This window comes from Prosopis cineraria, unplaced genomic scaffold (assembly GCF_029017545.1).
Source record: "Prosopis cineraria cultivar Desert tree isolate PC_DT_omini unplaced genomic scaffold, ASM2901754v1 PC2, whole genome shotgun sequence".
NCBI classification, from domain to species: Eukaryota; Viridiplantae; Streptophyta; class Magnoliopsida; order Fabales; family Fabaceae; genus Prosopis; species Prosopis cineraria.
Genome location: NW_026555333.1, coordinates 43,815,098 through 43,837,442, shown reverse-complemented (window position 1 = coordinate 43,837,442; position 22,345 = coordinate 43,815,098). Strand labels below are relative to the sequence as shown.

Below are 22,345 nucleotides of genomic sequence, written 5' to 3'. Positions count from 1 at the left end.
TTTTTGAATTTATCATATATAGGGACATATTTGAAATTCTCTACACTTTTATTCCTTGTATTTTTTTGCATTAGTATTGATGAGGTTAGTAGAAATGACTTACTCTCTTTAGTCATATTTATAGGGTAGAGAAAGAAAATTTTTTTAATTCTATTTATAAGTCATCTCATTAAATTTTTATTGCAATTTTTTTATTTAACCTTCATTGAATATTAGAAATAGAAAATATATTGTTAAAGCATATATATTTAATAAAAATAAAATTAAAAAATTATTAAATTTTTAGACATAGTTAATAAATTTTAAGATATACGTAAGAGTGTGTGGGGCGGATTGTGTTTGTATATTTGAGCCATTAAAAAAAAAAACTAAAATAGTTCTAATCGTGTCAGCCAGTGTTTAAAAATACAGTTTGAATCACCGGTAACAAACATGGTACATTTTCATGCGTTTGATCGTTAGTTGAGAAAGAGAGATATAGTTGTCAGCTGATTCCTGTCCCTGTTGTCTCTCTCAGCATATAGCTACACCCCATGCCAGCACACTAAAACAATAAATTACAAAGCCTCAAACCTACTCAACAGAACAGATCAGCTAAGGAAGCGAAACATGAACTCTCATCACCAGGAGGCCCAAAATCATCACCATCACCATGAGCCATTGATAAGGGTGGACGAAGACGACGAAGACGATGCTTCTAATTGGATTCCACATTATTCATCTGCACAAGTTGAGGAGTTTCTGGGAAATAGGACTATGAGAGAGAAGAAGAAGAAGACACTGAAATGGTGGATTAGGGTTATTGCATGGGAGACGAAGCTGGTTTGGCTCTTATCATGGGCTGCTATAACGTCTGGTGTGTTCAACTACATGTTGATATTTGTTACTCTCATTTTTGTTGGCCATTTGGGTGACTCCCAACTTGCCGGTGCTTCTCTTGCTTGTCTTGGTCTTCAAGGTCTTGCTTATGCTGTCATGGTATGTATCTGCTTGTATCTGATCCAATCTATAAATAACTTGTAACATGTTTTATCTGAATTAAGAAAAATAGTAAAACTCATTAAATCTAAAAATTTATTTTTTTTTAATTTTATCCTTATTGAATATACATACTTTAGTAATGCAATCGATTCATAAATATTTAATAGGAAAAAAAGAAAAATTTATAATAAAAATTTATAAAGATATAACTTTTAAATAAAGTAAAAATAATTTTTTATTTTTCTTATAAACAGGACGGGAGGGAATATATATAAATTATTATTAATTATTAGCTATTAAATGTGGATACAGTCTCCATTATTGTCTCAATCCCTCTCATATATCATATTCCCTTCTCTTTTAAATGTAGGAGTTAGATAAATCAATTTACGTAAGTTAAAAAAGTTAGCTAAATTGGTTGTTTGTAAAAATATATTGTTTATTTTCCTAAAAAACACTCCATTTTTCAAATTATCTCAGTTGAGTGGACTGTCTTGGTTATGTGTGATAGTAATACTCAATAGTGTAGCAATGAGTGAAGGGGATAGTTTGAAGCCTGAGAGACATGTGGGGCCCACCCATGGTCCCATCTCGTTTTATTGTCTCCTATAGTTTGCCTCCAGAAAACAGGGCTATTAAAGTAGTATATTTATTTTTTTAAAAAATGTTTTAAACTTTTCAGAAAATAAAATGCCTCTTTTGGTCACGCAGAAAATAAAACACTGAACTGAATAAATAGGACATGCATAAGTTATGTTGGGAAGGTATATAGAATTTCCAAATGAATATAGTACATCCTTTTAAAAAGTTACCTGTGAGTCAACAAAAAACCAAGGTACCACTAGAATTCACCTGTGTCTAGCTATCCAAGGTCCACAATTACTCCTCCAATCAAGTATATAAATCATTTTTTAAAAATATAATTTGATTCACTTTATGAATTATTTATTGATTAGGATTGTCTTGTTTTAAATTAAAATTTTTAAATTATCTTTAAAAAGTATGAAAGAAAAAGATAAAAAAATAATATTATATAATTAATTTACTTTTTGCTTTTTATTCAAGGATTATGTTTAAAATTTTACTTACTTTTATTTCTTATACTTTTATTGTATTGATATTGATGAGATTGATGAAAATAATTTATAAATAAAATTGAAAAAAGTATATTATTTATTTATTTATTATTTATTGGTCTTCTTGGACGAGAATTTTGGTCACGTGGACCTATTGACCGCACGCCACAGCCACAAGAATTAAGAATAGTTTGTTGATGTTACCTACCCCAATTGTACCTATCAGTTCCATAAGTAGATAGAACCCAGCCTACTCACCGGTTCACAGTTCCCACAAAAATAATTTTATTTTATAAGGGGTATAAAAATGAAGCATGATCAGTGTAAACAAATAATTAATTAATGTGTGTTCTTTTTTTCCCCCATTCTTTGTCATTACACCATATGAAATCAAGTTTCGGTCTAACGAAGATCAAAACTTCAGAGTAATGTGTGTGTGTATCCACCATCTCTTCTATCTGTCCCTCCACCGAAACACGTGTGTTTAATTAATAACTTTTTTTGTGAATACATATCCATATATATATGTATGTATGTACATGTATATAATCTGTTTTAATTTATGTATATAATCTGTTTTAATTTATAATTATAGATGATCTGGATTGAATATAAAATGACCTCTCTTTTGACCTTGGCGCCATAAAGTGTTATATAATGATTAAATTATTACATATAATTATTTCATGCATCACTTCCAAAAATACTTTCTCCCATTCTTTTATGAAAAGTTTAGGAAAGATAAATTTTTAGTTCTTTCTATAAGGCATAATTCATTTGGCTTTATTTGTTTTTATTCTATTTATAAAACATCTCTATGATTTTTATGTCAATTTTTACCTTTTTGCCCTTATTAAATATTGGTAAAATTATTTAATATTGGAGTATTTTAGTTTTAAAGGATGTACTATCTCCGTTCCAATTTATAAGACACTTTTGGAGAGATTTGGTGTCTAGATATAAAATTTTTTGATAAAAATAAGGTTTTATTAATTATATTTTTCAATATTGTCCTTCTCATTATATTCTCTCTTTTTAATATTCTTTCACAAATATAATGGAGTATTAAATAAAGGGCTTATTTATAAGTTTATATTTTTATTTTGAAAAAATAAGTTGTAAAGTGCATTTGATGAACTTTAATGGTATGCATGATTTTGTCTAAATGTGCCTTATAAATTAAAACAGAGGCAAAGTATATTTAATAATGATAAAATTTAAAACTTATTCGTTGCATTTTTAGACAAAGTTAATAAAATTTATGTTTTCCTTGATTTCATTCAAACATGCTAAAAGTTACTTGTATATAAATAGAACTAGAGGGAGCAAGTCCTAGAGATCCATGAGGGCAGGACTCATGCGCACTTAGTCCTAGAGATTCTTAAATCTATGTGTCTCAGGGTATATTAGTCCAAATAAGGTCCCTCAATGCCTTTCCTGGGAAAACTCGAGCCACTTTAGGACCTTCAACCCCTCAATACTTCAATCCACAAATCTTTAAGCATAGTGACATGAGCTTACACACATAGATTATTAGTCAGATCTATTCTAGTTCACATGGTCCTCGTAAAGAGGCAAGTGCAAAGTATACTCTGAATCTTACTATGACAGAAATAAAATATTAGAGAATAAAACTTTCATAAGTGGGGGGGAGAGAGAGAGTTTAAAGAGACATGTTTTAGAAAACACATATTTTATTCCTCCAACGAGCTTTGTCTTATAAACTAGTTGAAGCCTCCTTATATAGACAAAGTGAGAAGGACCAAGGCAACTCCTCATGATTACAATAAGACAAACCAATTTCACATACTTATAGACTTTAGGCAATCATGACATAAAGCAAAAGTTAAAGTAAAATGACATGACTAAAGCTGTCAACTTCGCTTGAAAGTCAAAAGTGGCTTTTGATAAAGTTTATTACAAGACAAACTTGACTCTGATAAAAGAAAATAAAATTAGATTTCCTATTTCAATTATCACAGGCTTCTGTGGATGCATTCTTGATTTGATGACAGATTGAAGCAACTTTTTTCTTCCTTTCGGCACCTTCTGGCTGTTGGAGTGTCATGCATGATTGTTCCAACTGGTCATCATCAAAATATTGATCCATATCTTGAGAGGGTCCAAAAGTTAATGTGTCTTTTAGCTTTGAAAACAATTAGTAGGTTTGGGTCTTTATTTAGTATAGGTCTTGATTGTCTAGTGAAAATGATGAAGGAGTGGGTGAGGATGCTTTGTCATATGATTCCATCTATGTGCAATATCCTTTTTGGACAGTAAGACTTGTGAACCATTATGGGAACTCATATTAGATAGCTAGTGATGGATTATTAAGAAAGATGGGCTGATGAGGGATAAGCCCAAGTGAAGAGCACTTAAGATTAGAATCCATTGCTAGAGAGTTATTCATTTCACATAAAAATTCTTTTAATTCACATAAGGTTGAATTTTCATGTGATGGCTAATCATGTGTGGTTTTCCATAAACAAGCTTAGTTGGCAACATAAAGGCTTTTTTGGCTATTAAGATGGTAGGGATGATGGACAATGAAAAGGGAATAAGCTTTTTGTTCATATAAGGGTTTTTTCCATAACCTATTAATGAAAAAGGAATAAGCCTTTTGTTCACATAGGGTTGAATTTTCATATGATAATTAGTCATGTGTGGTCTTTTCCATAAATTGTTGAATCTAGAACTCAAATTCAATGGTTCCAAGGTATAGTCAATTACATTAGAGACTTTATTCCTTAGGTGTCTTATCATACTAGCCAGCTATCCAGACTATTGCAGAAAAATCCAACTCCTTGGGGTCCCAGTTAAATGAAGGCTGCCTAATGCTTGCAGAAGATTTTTCAACATCCTCCTCTACTTAGGATTCCTGACAAAGGACAACGCATTCTATAAATTGATACAAGTGATGATTATTAGAGAGCAATATTTATTTAAGAAGAAAATAGGAAGAGACATTATTGTGGCCATGCTAGCAAAGAGTTCAAAGATTCTAAAAAGCATTACCACATAGCCTACAAAAAAGTCCTGGTTGTAAAATGTGGCATTTAAAAATTCAACTTTCATTTTAGCCCTTACTACTTTGTGGTAGAAATGAACAACATATCATTCTCAAAGATCCTTGATCAGAATAGAAAGATACTCTTCGAAGCTCAACTCTTAAGATGGAAATATTGGTTTTCACGTTATAAATTCACAGTCCGACATATCAAAGGAAATCACAATACCATTATAGACTATCTCACTAGATCATAGAAAAATATCATCCTTATTACCCTTTCACAAATTCAACCCCTTTTCATCCTCAACATCATGCCAAGAAAATTAGTACTCCCTTCAGGCCATAGTCTAAGCTCTGTCCTTGAATTTTTAAAGCTCGTTAGAAGAAGTTTATTCTTTTGGCTTTACCTTCTTCTCCAAAAGACCCATATCCAACCACAGCTTGAATTCTTTGATATTGAAACTCCTTATCTAGCTGTTCCTTTTATTAGAGGTCCTATCCTAAATGAACTCATGTGGTACCTTTGGTCTCTCTCTACTTTGTGTGTGTCTTAGCCTTTCCTCCATTAGAAATATTTCACTATATTTAAGACTTTGCAAATGAAGGTTCAAACCTTTGGAAACTCTTTGACTGGTTTTCTCCAATCCTTAAATGGCATCAAGAACTCTCTAAGATCATTGAATCAGATAGGTTATGGAAAAAATTCCTGCATGAACAAAAGGCTTATTCCTCTTTCATTGTCCACCATTCTTACTATCTTAGCAGCCAAGGAAGCTTTTATGTTGTTAACCAAGCTTGTTTATATAAAACCACACATGACTATCCATCACATGAAAATTCAACCCTATGTAAATTAGAAGAATTTTTATGTGAAATGAATAACTCTCTAGCAACATATTCTAATCTTAAGTGTACTTTATTTGGGCCTATCCCTTATCAGCCCATCTTTCCTAGTGATCTATCACTAGCTATCCAATATGAGTTCCCAGAATGACTCACAAGTCTTGCTCTCCAAAAAAGATACTGCATATGGATGGAATCATATGATGGAGCATCCTCATCCACTCCTCTATCATTTCCACCAGACAGTCAGGACCCATATTAAATAGAGACTCAAACCTACCAACTATTTTCAGAGTTAAGAGACACGTTAACTTCTAGACCCTCTCAACATATGGATTAAGATTTTGATGTTGACCAGCTGGAACAATTCATGTGTTACACTCCAGTAGCCAGATGGTGTCAAAAGGAAGAAAAAAGTTACCTCAATTCATCATCAGATCAAGAATGCATCCATAAAAGCCTGTGATAATTGAAACAGAGAATATGACTTTATCTCCTTTTATTAGAGTCAAGTTTGTCTTCTAATAAACTTTGTCAAAAGCTACTTTTGACTTTCAAACAAAGTTGACAGCTTTAGTCATGCCATTTTACTTTTGCTTTATGTCATGATTGTCTAAAGTCTGTAAGCATGTGAAATCGATTTGTCTTATTGTAATCATGATAAGTTATCCTGATCCTCCTCACTTTGTCTATGTAAGGAGACTTTAGCTAGTTGGTAAGATAGAGCTCGTTAGAGGAATAAAATATTTGTATTTTCTAAAACATGTCTCTCTAAACTCTCTATCTCCTCTTCTGAAAGCTTGATTTTCTAATATCTTATTTCTGTCATACTAAGATTAAAAGTATGCTCTACACTTGCCTCTCTCTATGAGGACCCTGTGCACTAGAATGGATCTAACTAACAATCTATGGGTGTAAACCCATGTCACTATGTTTAGACATTCATGGATTGAAGTATTGAGGGGTTGAAGATCCTAAAGTGGCTCGAGTTTGCTCAGAAGAGGTGTTGAGAGACCTTATCTAGATCAATACATCTTGAGACACATAGATTTAAGGATCTCTGGGACTAGGCGTGCATGAGTCCTGCCATCGAAATTCATCGTCCATTAATTTTTATAAGTCACTTCGCATAAAAGAGTTAATTATTAATTATTTTTTATAACTAGATAGTAAAAAGTTACATGAGAGAGAAAATGATTTAAAAAATGATACATTTAAGAGGGATAAAGTTAGAATTTTCTTTCTCTTTTAGACAGAATCAATAATTTAATTAACCACATCTCCTTAATTTTAATAAGTTACTTATATAGTTAAAAATAACTTATAAATAGGATTGAAAAGAGTACTTATTATATTATTTTCATATTGTTTTTGTTTAATGTTGATCTATGTTTTCCAAGCTTGAGTCTTTGAGTTCTCAAAGGACGGGTTTAATGACGTAAAAGTTGAAAACTTTGCATGTACAATATAGTACATGCAAGTTCGCTAGATACAGTGGCTAAAAAATGAGTGATGGAGCAGGTAGGAATGGCTAGTCCAGTTCAAACAGTGTGCGGTCAAGCATACGGGGCCAAGAAATATGCAGTGATGGGCATCATCTGTCAAAGAACGATGATGTTGCAGTTATTAGCAGCCATTGTTCTGAGCTTCTTCTTCTGGTACTCTGGTCCGGTCCTCAAGTTCTTCGGCAAAAACGACACCGTCGAGATCGCAGAAATAGGCCAAGTCTTTGGACGTGGACTCATCCCTATGCTTTACGCCTATGCGCTTGTGTATCCCATGCAGAGATTTCTGATTTCTCAGAACATTGTCAACTTTCTGGCTTATGTTGCTGTTGGGGTTTTCTGTTTTCATCTTCTTCTCACGTGGCTCGTCGTCTCTGTTCTAGGGTTTGGTCTTCTTGGTGCTGCTCTTACTCTGTGTTTCTCTTGGTGGTTGCTTGTGTTCGTCACTGGCCTTTACATTGTTTTAAGCCCTTCTTGCTCCAGAACATGGACTGGCTTTTCTCGTAAAGCTTTCAAGTTGAAAGGATTGTGGACTTATCTCAAGCTTCTTGTTTCTTCTACCGCCATGATGTGGTATGTACGTGTCCAATAATCCTGTGTGTGTCGGATTTGGAGTCTCCTTTCCCTTCTAACACCTAAAATCTAAACCTTTTTATTTAAGAGAATTAGATGAATCTGTTTTTTTTTTTAACCATTAGTTGAGATAAAGGGCTGAGATTTTAGATATTAGACAGAGAAATGGACACCCCAAATTTCTGTGCATAAGAAAAATTAATCTGCATATGATTACAGTTTCAATCCTAGATGTGTGTGTCTATCAATGTTTTAAAAATTAAACTAGCAGGTTCAAACAAGCTCTTGATCTTGTTTGGTACAACCCGTAGAACTGGCCATGAAAAAAATTGGTTAACATAATAGATAAAACCGGACCGATTTATCTCAAAATAACTGGTTCAAATTATTTTTTTTTTAAAGGAAACTCGTTTCATGGACACAAACCGCATAATTCATTGCATTTCTTCCTCATTTTTCTTTTTATTTGTGTTTATTTTTTCTTACACCTTTAAATCTCTTTTTAATATGAGAATATCTTTTTAATCTTTGCGCATCCTATTATTTCCATATATATATAGTGTAAAAACTTTATTTTTTTTAATTTAGCCTAAATATGCCTTCAAAAAAATGGTTTTTGAATTATATCTTTGTGGATATGTTTCTCAATTTCTGAATACAAATATATCATCAACAATATATCATACTATCAAACATTTACAATATTTACTTAAAAATAATATATTTTACTTTTATTTCTTATTATATCATAATACATAAATTAAGAATATATTAGTTAATATATATTGTAAACTGGTTTAACCACAGTTCAATCAATGATCCAAACCAGTGTCTTGTCTTGTCTAATTTAATGATTGGTCTGGTCTTTAAAATATTAGTGTATGTGTATGTGGGTGTATATGTATTCATGGAAAGTAAATTTAATTGGGTTAACGAAGTAACAAGTCATATTATTAATAACTTGCAAGCTTTGATACTGTTAATTAATTGGAACTCTTATGAACCTTTGTCATGAAATTCGAATATTGTAGTTTGGATGTAGGGTTTGCTCTCGCTGTGTATGTTCTATCAGAGATGCTTCCCAACTCTACCATTGCAGTCGACTCTCTTTCCATTTGGTAACACTTAATTACTATTCATTCCTTCAATTTCTTCCTTAATTTATATCTCTGGATCTCATATATCTTTTTAATCCTTTATTAATTTTCTTTCAGTCTCAACTATGTCAACTGGCACTCTAGCTTTGTCACTGGCTTGTTACTTGCCTCCAGGTCTGTCACACACACAGACACAAACATGGCCATGGAAGTTTGAGTTTATAAGTCGTCCTTCTAGTTTTATGAGTACATATCGTTTGATGAAGCATTACGTGTACGTGCATGCAGTGTTAGAGTAAGCAATGAACTTGGGGCTGGAAATGCGAGGTTGGCAAAATTCTCAGTGGCTGTAAGTAATGGAATCGGCATCATCATCTGCTTGCTCTGTGCTGTGATTGTTTTGGTGTTTCGTGTGCAACTCATTAAGCTCTATGCCTCTGATTCTCAAGTTATTCGTCTCACTTCCTCTTTGTTCCCTCTTATTGCCCTCTACTTTCTCATCAATGGCAATCACTTTATCCTCTTTGGTAAGCACCTCATTTCATTATTAATTTCTCCTGAACAGAAATTAATCATTATTTGATCCTTATTGCTACTTTTGTCTCAATTAGAACTCAATATATCTTTAAAATACTTTGATTTATTACAACTTAATTCCTACAATTTTAATTTAGTTGAAACTCAGTCCTTGAATTTTGTTTCAGTGTAAATCAATTCCTATAATTTTAACTATTTAAATATTGATATTTATATTCTATAAAATCAAATTGTAAGGACAAAAAGTTATTTCTTAAAACTTAAGAACTAATATTTTAAATCACTAAAACTATATGAATTAATGATTGAGATGTATTAATGAGTTAAAGTTTGGAGACTAAGTTTCAATCGAGTCAAAATTATAGAGACGAAGTTGCACCAATCGAGATAAAATTTAAGAATTAAGTTATAACTTATGATTGAGCCAAAACTATAAAGAACTGAGAGACTGTTTGATTGTGCTTCTTTTTTTTTTAAATGATATTTTGTAATGCAATTTTCAGAATTATTTTTAGGACAAAACAAAAAATTGTTTTTTTATGTTGCTTGAAAAATAATTTTAGTTAAAAAATTGACCAATAGTTGTGGTCGTCAATAGTTAACCGTGATGGATTTTGATAGTAATTGACCATATCTTATGGTAATTTCTAGTAATTAAATGTAGTATGCTTTGAAACAAAAAGGAAGAAAAAAAAAAGAAATGAAAATAGTTCTAAGATGTTTCTATTTTTTATTTTTGAAAAACAAAAAATAGAATAAGTTTGAAAAAAATTTAAATCCAAAACACTTATTACCTAAATGAGTTTAATTTTTTATTTAGAAAAACAATTTTTAGAGCAAAATCAAGCCTTCTCCTTATTATATGTCCTGATTATTGTTTTTTCTTTGGTCAATTATACTCTTAAAACTGATGATGATGATGATGATGACATATATACATACACATGTCAGGGCAAGCAATAGGAAGTGGACGACAAGCCATGGTGGGTTGGATAAACTTGGTTGTTTATGCTATTGGCTTCGCTCTTGCCTACCTTCTTGGCTTCAAAACATCACTAGGCCTTGCTGTGAGTTTTATCACACCCTTCATTCATTTCATATATATTTGTGTGTTTATATTTCATACTATTTACTTTGAGTATGAATTTATTTTTACTATCACCCAAAAAAATGAAAAATTAAAAAAAGATACACTGCAAAATTGAAGTGATTTTGCAAGGATTATTAATATATAGATTAATTTGTGAAATTTCTGTTGCAAAAATTTTATGAAGAATTTGTAAATGGATATTTCATCGTAAATTTTCTATATATAGTGTATTCTTATGGAATAATTTATCATAAATTTTTCAAACGGATTTTAATGAATACTGTAATGTAATGTAAATATTATAAATGAACTGTATTACAATCATGTTGGTTATGATAATTTAATTTACAATGAGATAATGTAATAGCTCAATTGATATAATTTAAGGTTATCACTAATAACTAGCTAGTTCTCTTCTTTGTAACTATATTAATTACTCTCTTATAGATTATGAAAATTAATTAGTACTCTCTTAATCGCGAGGTTGCTGGTTTGACCAAAAATAAATTACAATTAATATTTGTGTTCTAATTTAATTATGTGGTTTAATTTGTGATGATTGTTTTAGGGTCTTTGTTGGGCTTGGGTTATTGGAATTGCCCTAGAGACAATTATTGTTGGTGGGATCATAATTCTCACCGATTGGGAAGTTCAGGTAATGCTCTATAAATTTTTAATATCACTTTTTTCTGTTACTTCAAAAAAAAAAGGTTCGTTAGTACTTATTATTTAGGTTTTTCTAAAAAAATCAGAAACAATTTTTTGTATTTTTAGATATTTTCTTATAAACAGAAATGAGAGCATCGTTATGGAAGACAGGAAAAAATAACATATATAAAACTGTATTTTGATCTCTTTACCAAAGAATTTTCTTTTGGATTTTTATAATTAATCTCTTTTGGAAAGGAAAATTAAATTATCCATTTTTTCACACAAAACATTTAGTAGACTTGCTTGAATCACCTTAAAAATAACTTGAGCATTTTTTCTATTTCCAAATTTGATACAAATAGTCTCATGTTAAAGTTACAAATAATCTCTTTATTTTTAATGAAGATTTGTATATATTTTTAAAATGAAGGAAAGAACTACTCCCTCTGTTCAAATGTAAGGTATTTTTAATTAAATTTTAATTTACTAAAATAGTTAATTATCTTTAAATTAATATCATATTTTTATATTTATTTCTATTTAATATGGTGCTTTTACTTTAATGTAAATATAAAATAATTTATTTATTATGAGCATTTTTAAAAAAATATAATGACTATACTTTAAAACACTAAAAATATCTTATATTTTTTAACATCCAATTCTTCCTACATTTTTGAATGTAGAGTGTATAAATATTAAAATGTGCAATTTAATCTTTATTTTAAGATAATTACTCTGCGTGTGTGTATTTCAAATAGAGGATAAGTTTTTTATTTATTTATGCAGACACACATTAATTACTCTAAACAAAATGGCATGCATGCTTTACTTTATATTTTACTTTGACCTTTGTGTAGGTGGAAAAAGCCGTGGCTCGTTTGCAAAATTCTGCCGATGAAAAGATTCTGAATGACTTGATTGATGATTAATATTAAAAACATTCGCTCGTTCAAATTGATTGATTGATTGATTCATGCACACTCTTATGAGCCAATAATCTCTAATGACGTGAAACTCACCCTTATAAGTGTTTATCTTGTTGTATGTAGTTTTTAAAACTATATAACTTCTAAGTGAATCTTTTATTGTGTTTTTAAGTACCCCGCTCAACTTTTCATTTTTCATCAAATAGGCTAATCTCACTTGCAAATTAATGGTTATGATGACAAATTGTAGTTCAAATTTTAATTTGTATATGCTCTCATTTTGTTAATTGACAAAATTAAGTGTTCATTGTCCTTTTTGCAGGTTGCTGCCTCAACAAATAAGGAAGTAGATGGACATATTCCCAATTACCCTAACTTGCCACCGCAGCTTATCTGTCAGCTTCACAATGTGACAATGCATGTAAGGATTGATCTGTTTGAGTAAATCTGCTTTGGAACGTTATTGTAGGGTTACTTTCTAAGCCTTTAAGCTTTATGACTTGCAGGCAGATTTAGAAACAGATGAAGTATATGCTCAAATGACTTTGCAACCTTTAAGTCCGGTACTTACTTTTCGACTGTTTGGTTTTATGAAATGTTTTCATCATTTTTATTTTAGTCATATCTTGACATCATATGTTTTGTAGCAAGAGCAAAAGGATATATATCTACTGCCTGCAGAATTGGGTACTGCCAACAAACAACCAACCAACTACTTCTGCAAAACATTAACAGCAAGTGATACCAGCACTCATGGAGGATTCTCTGTTCCTCGAAGAGCTGCTGAAAAAGTCTTCCCTCCGCTTGTGAGTAATGTTGCCTTATGGTTTGGTCAGTTATATATGACATGTAGCAATTACCTTGGAAGCTCTTAACCTTTTTTTCCCCTTCCTTTTTTCAATTTATTATTTAGGATTACTCGCAGCAGCCTCCTGCACAGGAACTAATTGCAAGGGATCTCCATGATAATGAATGGAAATTCAGGCACATTTTTCGAGGTTGGCTTTTTGAAGTATTCATTATATTTATATAATATTTGAATGCATTGTCAGTTTACTTTATCCTGCTAGATTTAATTATGGGTAACTCTGCACCACTTATCTGAGCATGTATCTGTAAATCCAAAATCTCCAATTTCAAACTTTCTAGATATTTTGATGCAAACCTTTACAATTGAGGTAACATTTAGGGCAAGGTATAATTTTTAATAGAGTAATTTTATTTTGGGGACATAGAATATATATTATATATATTATGGTTTATTAGGCTAAAACTTTTGACAAAATGTGTTATTTTGGCTAGACCATCTTATTTTTGTGGGCTAAAGTGCTCATTCAAACTCTCGAGCAGCAAATTCAGCCAAATAGAAATATGATATGATTGATAGGGATAGCGTGTGTCAATTTTAATGATCATGCAAGGATCCTATATGATTTTGATTTTATAAGTGACTTACTTCATTTGAGCATGGCAGGATGTATGGTCCTGCTAATCAGATCTTGACCATCTTGCTGGTTTGGTTGTCTAAGGATTGAATCCTTTGCTTTACCACGACAATTTATTAAAGTATTTAGTTGATATTGAGAGAGAAAGAGAAAGAAGAGGAGAGAGATAATGAGAAATAGAGAAAGAGAAGCAATCTAAATTGGCAAATCTTACTGGAATTGAGTTTAAAAATCGGGCATACTACTGCCTCTTATATATAGGCGTTATTCTCTTCTTAATAGATGTCCTAATAATCCCACTAATATTAGGATAACATTCAAATTCTATCTAAATCTTACAAATATCATTTAAATCCTAACTAATTATAATAGTAATAATTCTTATTTTAATTACATAGCAATAGCCCCTTCCCAAAAGACCCTTGTGCCCAAGGATCGAGTGCATAGAAAATTGTATCAATCTAGACCCCCAAAGCATCCTCATTAAATCCATTGGAACCAAGGTGGAACAAATAGCCGAGTAGGGAGCAGTCGAAAAGCCCATTTCTAGTAGTCATCTCGTGGCCCACTAGTTATGAAGGTAGGTGGAACTTGAATTGGGCCCAAGCTTTTAGTTCAACAAACTTCACCAATCCCATTAAAGCTTACTTTTGCTTCTGAACATGCCGCATGCATGCAAGTTGCCCTTTCATTGACTTTTCTCCTTGCAACATATGAAAATTTTTTATGCTAGACATCCCACTTGCTCATTCTTCAGTTGATGAACTTGTTGACAAGAAGATGAGGAAAGAGGGACATACAATGCTATTAAAGTTTGTCTTGGCATCTTGACCTAATTTAAGGGTGAAACAAAAGGAAATGGAAACAACAACATGCCTTAAGTCATTGGGTGGGGTCGGCTACATGGATTGCACGATGCCATTATGCTTTATCATTAGCCAAGCTTTTAGGAATATTATTATTTAAGAGGTCTTGTTCAATAACTTTCATAAGTGTTTTCTTTGATCTTCTTCCACCCCGCTTTACGGGGCTCAAAAGTAATGGCAAAATAAATGTAAATAAAACAACTTAAAACACTTGATTTGGCAAGTAATGGTCATGGTTTGCTTGCATGGATTTTGTAATTGATGCTTGAACTACTTGGCTTCTTACTATTTTTGTTTTTGTTTTTGTTTTTTGCAGGTCAGCCGAAGAGGCATCTTCTAACTACAGGGTGGAGTGTTTTTGTTAGTGCTAAGAGGCTTGTTGCTGGTGATTCAGTCCTTTTTATCTGGTACACAATTTTTGTTTATATCTATTGACCTTCAGGAGATTTGTTTTTCATTGGTCTCAATTGTAATTGTTATTGTTAGTATCATTTTTGAGGCTCATGATTATAAAGGAAAAAGCAGTGGGCATTTAAAAACTTTGAAATTTGCTGGCAAATCTGCATTGATTGTTTTAGTAGATTCTTAGAAGCCATCAAGGGAAAACATGGAATCTTAGACTAAGTGATGCATTTTTTTTTGAGGGTCAGCATAGGTAATGCATATTATAATGCTTATAATAGTCAAATAGGTTTTCCCTTCTGATAAAACATCTGTCTGTGGGGCTTTCTTAACCTGATTTTATACATTGATCTCATTAGTCTGTTATAACAAAATAACCATCCTTTCTTCACAGCATCTGCTGTCGTCATCAATTTGAATGATCAGTGATGATGAATTTTTCTTTGTATCTCTATTTGAGCTGTTAAAATTTTAGAATAAGCAACAAGTAGTAGCATAATCCATCTTCCTGCTCTTTTGCACCAGGAATGACAAAAATCAATTACTCTTGGGAATTCGGCGAGCAAATCGTCCACAGACTGTCATGCCATCTTCAGTTCTGTCAAGTGACAGCATGCATATTGGTCTTCTTGCTGCTGCAGCTCATGCGGCTGCCACAAATAGCCGCTTTACTATATTCTATAACCCAAGGTTGATAACTTTAATGTTATAGATGGTAGTTATTGCAATACAAATCTTTCTGAATCCTAACTTTCACAAGTCAAACTTGTTAATTTCTATTTTCTTCTTAATAGGGCAAGCCCATCAGAATTTGTGATTCCCTTGGCTAAGTATGTCAAAGCTGTGTATCATACCCGAGTTTCTGTTGGTATGCGATTTAGGATGCTATTTGAGACAGAAGAATCAAGCGTCCGTAGGTAGGTATTACTTGTGTTCATGACATGATTTTCCACTGGTCTGGTCATTTTATAATCAAACTCGGCTGTCACATTATACATTATTTGCACAATATTTTGTTTTACATTGAAAGGAGCTATATGAATGAGGAGCTTCTGTTATTAATATTATCTATATGAATTTAAATCATAGTCTACAAGGAGCTATACTATTCCCAAGTGGTGAATAAAAAGCAACTCAACCCAGGGACTGAGTAGCTGCACAGGTTTCAACAGCTAGATGGTGATGAAATTTAGAAAATGTTTATATTCTTTTCAAAGGGTGGAAAAATAACGCTGAATTAATCTGGATTGTGCATTTTTACATTCTTTCAAGAGACAAAGCTGAAGCTTTTGTCATAAAAGGGGGGGAAAGATGAAGCTGGAGCTTTTGTGAATCATTGCTATCATTGTCATCGTTGTCATCATCATATCATTACAAGAACAACCGCCATTTCCTTTCATTACTGCTTATTTTCTGTGGTTTTATTAAGCATTGATTCGTTCACTGAATTTAGTATGTCCTTGTCCAGATACATGGGTACTATAACAGGCATTAGTGATTTGGATCCTGTTCGCTGGCCAAATTCACACTGGCGTTCCGTAAAGGTTTGTCAAGATTGTTCATTTTAGACAGCTATGGGACTTGTCAATACAGTTTTTTGAACAATATTTGGAACCTTTAAAGATGATGTAGAATGTGTACTATTTCACCTATTGGTGTAGGTTGGCTGGGATGAGTCCTCTGCAGGGGACAGGCAGCCTAGAGTTTCGTTGTGGGAGATTGAACCGTTGACAACATTCCCTATGTATCCATCCCCATTCCCTTTAAGGCTGAAACGCCCTTGGTCATCAGGACTACCTTCTTTTGGTAGTATGCATTGTTTTACTTGTGCAGAGAGTTACATGGCATCTCCACCTTTTTTTGGCTCAAGTTAATTGCTGTCCCTGTATGTGTGCTTCAGGTATAAAGGATGGTGACGTGAGCATTAGTTCTCCATTCACGTGGCTCCAAGGTGGGCTTGGGGATCAAGGAATGCAATCTCTGAACTTCCAGGGACTGGGGGTTGCACCATGGATGCAGCCAAGACTTGATGCTTCTATGTCAGGACTTCAGCCAGAAATATACCAAGCTATGGCTGCTGCTGCACTTCAGGAAATGAGGGCAATGGGTCCATCTAAACCTTCTTCTGAATCTCTTCTGCAGTTTCAGCAGTCTTCAAATGTTCCTGGTGCTCCTTCTGGTATCCAGGGGCAAGTTTTACAGCAGTCTCAGTCGCAACATGTTCTACGCAACTTTCAAGAAAACCAGATTCCTGCTCAGTCTTCACATCTGCAACGACAGTTGCAGCGTTACCATCCTTATAATGATCAGAGGCAGCAGCAGCAGCAGCAACCTAACAGTTTACCTGTTCAGCAGCAGATCTCAAATGTTGTCTCTCCTTTGTCTAATTTTGCATCACCTACCCAGTTTCTCTCTCCATCCGTGCCAACCATTGCTTCAAATTGCCAGCAGCAGAGTTTTCCTGAACCTGCCAGGAACCAAATTCCCAGCTCTGATGTTTCTGCTATCCATAGTCTACTAGGATCGTTTCCCCAGGATGGAGTATCCCAGTTACTTAACATGCATGGGTCCAACTCTCTGGTTCCTCCTGCTTCCTTACTACCTAAGCAAATAGCTGTTGAACCTCAGCTTCAAACTGCTGCTGCTCACTGTGTATTACCCCAGATGGAAAACTTGGGAACATCACAGTCAAATGTATCTGAACTTCCTATTTTGCCTCCATTTCCTGGAAGAGAATATTCTGCATACCAAGGTGCTGGTGATCCTCAGACCAATCTTTTGTTTGGGGTTAATATTGATCCTGTTCTTATGTTACAAAATAGCATGTCCAACATGAGAAATGTTGGCAATGAGAATGATACATTATTGATGTCCTTTTCAGCTTCAAACTTCCCTGGTGCTACAGGGACTGATTATCCTCCAAGTTCAGACATGACAACATCAAGTTGTGTAGAGGAATCTGGTTTTTTGCAGTCTTCTGAAAATGTGGAGCAACCAAACACATCAACCGGAACCTTTGTCAAGGTGATATTTACTTTTAAATTTTGTGCCTTATCACCATTGTTTCTTAAAATAATGTACTCACTTTTTGTTGAAACTGGGCATGTCATATTTGGAGGAATTGCTTTCTTAAGTGTGGGACATGTCATTCTTCTAAAGTTTTTGTGAGCTAAGTTCATATAACAAGTTGTGAGGGTGTATTATAGTTGATAAATAGACAATTCCTTCTATGTTAAATTGTGTTCCAGTTGTTCAATAATGCAGTTTGTAAGTTAGAATACAAGAGGAAGAAAGGCTGGTTTATAACCTGGAGAGGGCATTAAGAACTTAATATCATAGATTGGTGTTATTCATAGGTTTAGAAACATCAAAATTTCTGGAAAATAGTGAAATAATTGGGCAGCATCTGAACATTTATGGAAAGAAGGAATTTTATGTTGCAGAGATCATTTAGGTGAACTCCTGCAGATTAATATGTATAAATGCACTTGCACTGATCATATTTGGTTGAAAAGGGAACATATAAACTGTCAATAAATGGAAACTAAGGCCTCAAGGTTCTCTAGCTCCCATCTCCAGGAAAATAGAGTTGGCATGGGTGATTTTGGAGTTCTATTCTCATGTTAGGAGATCATATTTCCACCCAGAATATTGGAGCTACACAATTTCGCGGCTCGCATCAATCTCTTTCTAGTGTGTTGAGAAGAGGTCTACTGTCTGTGTACTTGTATTCTTCATAGCATTATTTACTGTGTATGAGCACATATATAGGTTGCTTTGTGAGTTACGTGAGTGCCTCTCAAAGCATTATTTATGAATGATCTCTTTTTGCTTGATGAGGTTATATCTAATGTTTTCTACTCTTATTTACTAGTTTTTCTCCTTTGCTGAGCTTGGACTGCTACACAATTTAGTTTTTGATGATTGTGGTGTGATTTTGACAGGTTCACAAGTTAGGGTGCTTTGGGAGGTCACTGGACATCTCTAAGTTTAGCAGCTATGATGAACTACGTAGTGAGCTTGCCCGCATGTTTGGGCTTGAAGGCCAACTAGAGAACCCTCAGAGATCAGGCTGGCAGCTTGTATTCGTTGACCGGGAGAATGATATTCTTCTCCTTGGTGATGATCCTTGGCAGTAAGTCTTGATTTATACCAGTTCTTTGGTAATTCTGTGTACTTATATCATATTGGTTGTCATTTATTAATGGCTAGCTTTCTGCTGGTGTCTGACAGTGATTATTTATGGCATGGTATGTTTACAAGATCAATGGTTCTGTTTGATGCTGTACAGATAATCTACAATTTAGTTTCATTTAAACATGGAAATGTAACATTGATTAATTTTTTTTGTCTCTCATATTTACCTTGCTCCTTGATATTGAATGCATGTATTGCTTTGATACTACTAAAATCTTGTATTTAAAATACCAGAATAATTTGCCTCTTGCATCCTTGGGGATATTTAAACTTTTAAAGTAATAAAAAATGATAATACTGTTTAAAACATTGCTGCTTGATAATTGATATGACCTTAAGAACCACAATCTATTGTGATGAACAGTGCCAATTATGAACGGATAATATAAAAGTTAAAATGATGTTGTGGATTGATTAGATATTAGGAATAGCTATAAATAGTAAAAGGTTGATTTATAGATGTATAGGTCTTGTTTGCTTACTAGAAATGAATGGAATGAAATGGATTGAAAAAATAAAGGAAAAAGTGAGATGATTAAAAGGGATAGGTAAACACATCATGAAAGGAAGGGGTAATTTAGTTTATATGGTAGAGAATTATGATTCATGAAATTTTGGGGGCGGTGATGATTTTCACATATATTAATGAGTTTTATCATGCTTACAATGAAGTGATTTAGTTTATTTTTGTCTTATTTTTTCAACTCACTCCATTCCATTCCAGTAATCAAAGAGGACCATATGTATTACTGTGCAGTATTGCTTCCATTTTGCTATATAACTTAATCAATATGACCTGTTAATTTCTTTTTCCAACTTGTATCTTAACAACTAGATCATGATTATAAGCTGCATTGCAGTAAAACCTGCTTGGTATCTCTGTTTCTTTCTTTTAGTCCGCTGAAAAAATTCATTGCTTGCATGTCATATGGTGAAACACAAGTAACCTGGACTATGGAATGATTTTCTGGTGAAGTGCCTTAGTTACAGCCAATCTTAAGAGCACCTATCCCAATTCAAAAGCTTAGACATGATTGTATTTTGGGGGGAACAGCATTCAATAAAGCATTTAATAAGGTGTCTCTAGGGAGATTGATCTTAGGTGCTCTTTCTGTTTCTGGTTCTATATTCATGCAGAAGGCTTTTAATTCCTAAAATTTATGATTTTTCATTTAGAAAAATTGTCGGTGGTTGTAGTTGAAACTTAAATGACCGAGTTTTTGTCCCAAATTTTGAATCATATTTTGTTATATACTAAGAGATTTACTACCACATGTCAAGAAGACGACCTTTTTTTTGGCCATTAATAGACATCATGTGAATGTTTTATCTTGTGAATGTCAAAGCTCCATACAATTACGGCTCCTTTTTTTTTTTGGTTGCCTCTCCTTAGCCTTTACATGCACTATGCTGTTTCTCAATTATTTCTGAAACAGTTGCACTTGCTTCTCTTTGCAGGGAGTTTGTGAACAATGTGTGGTACATCAAGATTCTCTCTCCACTTGAAGTTCAACAAATGGGCAGAGAAAGTCTGGGTCCCACAGCTTCTGCATTGGGTCATAAGCTTTCTACCACTGGCAATACTTGCGACAACTATGCAAGTCGGCAAGAGCTGAGAAATCCGAGCAATGGCATTGCGTCGATGGGGTCTCTGGACTACTAGAATGATCTGCTTCACAGGCATATCGGTTAGCAATGTCTGGAGTCATTATGGAAGATGTTTCTCATATCAGGATGGCCTGGTATTCTTATATAGCCATTTGTAGTTGAGATGCATCAGTAGTGATTCTGCAAGGCCTATTCAGATCTACAGCGAATCACTGTAAATTATAATAGGTGACTTGTTTATTTAACTGCCATTACAGCACTTAGATCAGCACTAAATGTAGAAGATGGAATCAAATCTTAATCATCAGGGTTTGTGATTTCTCCCCTTGAATTCCTCTTCCAAGTTATAGGACATATTTAGAAGAAAGATGACGATAAACTGAGTACCATATTGCTTGTTTAATTTTTCTGTTGAAGATCTCACAACTTGGTTCAATGTAACATGGTAAGTTTAATCTTTCTGATGTCATTTCAGTAGAGTTTGACCTGGTTTGAGAGTGTTGGCTAAGCCTGGCTTGCTTGGGTCAATATTTTGTTCTGAAAAATTTTAAAGTTGACCTTTCATAATCAGATGATCAGTTTATATATCTAGCCACTTGTTTTATATTTTTCTTTAAATATTTATACAAAAAAGAAGGAAACGTACTCGGGAAGGATAACATTTAAAAATGCAGTGATTTAAACTTTAAAATCTAGTGGGATGATTGAGATTTCTTTTCATTTTGTATATATTTTGAGAGAAATATGATTATGATGTTAAAGACAGTTTTTGATATACTTATTTTTGGTTTCATCAAATGACCTTTATGATCCAGCCAGACCCAGCTCATTAGATTTAGATGGTGAGACCAAATGAACCTACCAATGTTGTCCGATATATTATAGTGTATTCAAATTTGAAAGCTTTCAAGAGACGTGGATGATGATGTTGATGATGCCATTTCAACAAATGCGCGATGTTGTGGAGTTGGACTCACGTATCTGATGATGGCTTCTTGTGTCGTTTGTGGATTTTTTTTGTAATATATATATTTTTTCTGTTCGTATGAATTTTGCTGTTAATATTAATTTTTTATGAGAGTTTACATGACCTTTTTGGGCCTGTGCATGTGGGTGTTACTAAATTCTTCAACGAAAATGACACTCACTGAAGTAGGGCCCATATCTGATGCAGTACACAGTTTAAGTATCGCAAAATTCAATTAACAACTTAATGAACATAATGACTGTTGCTTTAATTATCATTTTACTTTACCAAACGGTCACTTGAAACTTGCAGTATTTAACTGTGTTGTGCAAATTTTAAAATAATTCTCCCTATCATATTCCGGTCCTAATAATTTGAAAGAATGACAGAAACATTTCTCTAAAATATTTAAATTTAAATTTAAATGATAAATAAATGCTGTAAAATGTGAAAATTTCTTTCAAGTTTTTTGGGCCTTGTCTGTCATTTTAATTTCGTATGAAAAGACAATTTTGCCCCTCTAGAAAATTAAAAAAAAAAAATCCCAAAACCCAATCTTCCCTTTCCC

General features: G+C 33.2%; 1 protein-coding gene across 3 annotated transcripts; it reads left to right on the top strand.

Annotated features, from left to right (window-relative positions):
• Nucleotides 1–535: 535 nt before the first annotated feature.
• LOC129302482 (auxin response factor 6-like) lies at nucleotides 536–21,269 on the top strand. Of its 3 annotated transcripts, XM_054941404.1 has the most exons (20): nucleotides 552–978; nucleotides 7,432–7,988; nucleotides 9,020–9,106; nucleotides 9,203–9,259; nucleotides 9,374–9,612; nucleotides 10,574–10,689; nucleotides 11,281–11,367; nucleotides 12,615–12,713; nucleotides 12,799–12,855; nucleotides 12,940–13,098; nucleotides 13,206–13,290; nucleotides 14,920–15,010; nucleotides 15,531–15,695; nucleotides 15,800–15,922; nucleotides 16,474–16,549; nucleotides 16,667–16,811; nucleotides 16,906–17,757; nucleotides 17,887–18,029; nucleotides 18,950–19,140; nucleotides 20,661–21,269. In XM_054941404.1, the coding sequence occupies exons 1-20, from the start codon at nucleotides 610–612 to the stop codon at nucleotides 20,863–20,865; spliced, it is 3,903 nt and encodes a 1,300-aa protein (XP_054797379.1). In that variant the 5' UTR covers nucleotides 552–609; the 3' UTR covers nucleotides 20,866–21,269. The 3 variants fall into 3 exon arrangements, with proteins under 3 accessions (XP_054797380.1, XP_054797378.1, XP_054797379.1); XM_054941403.1 differs by having other exon boundaries at nucleotides 550–978; nucleotides 16,906–18,029; XM_054941405.1 differs by lacking the exons at nucleotides 12,615–12,713; nucleotides 12,799–12,855; nucleotides 12,940–13,098; ... (8 more) ...; nucleotides 18,950–19,140; nucleotides 20,661–21,269 and adding an exon at nucleotides 12,224–12,357 and having other exon boundaries at nucleotides 536–978.
• The last annotated feature ends 1,076 nt before the right edge of the window (nucleotides 21,270–22,345 follow it).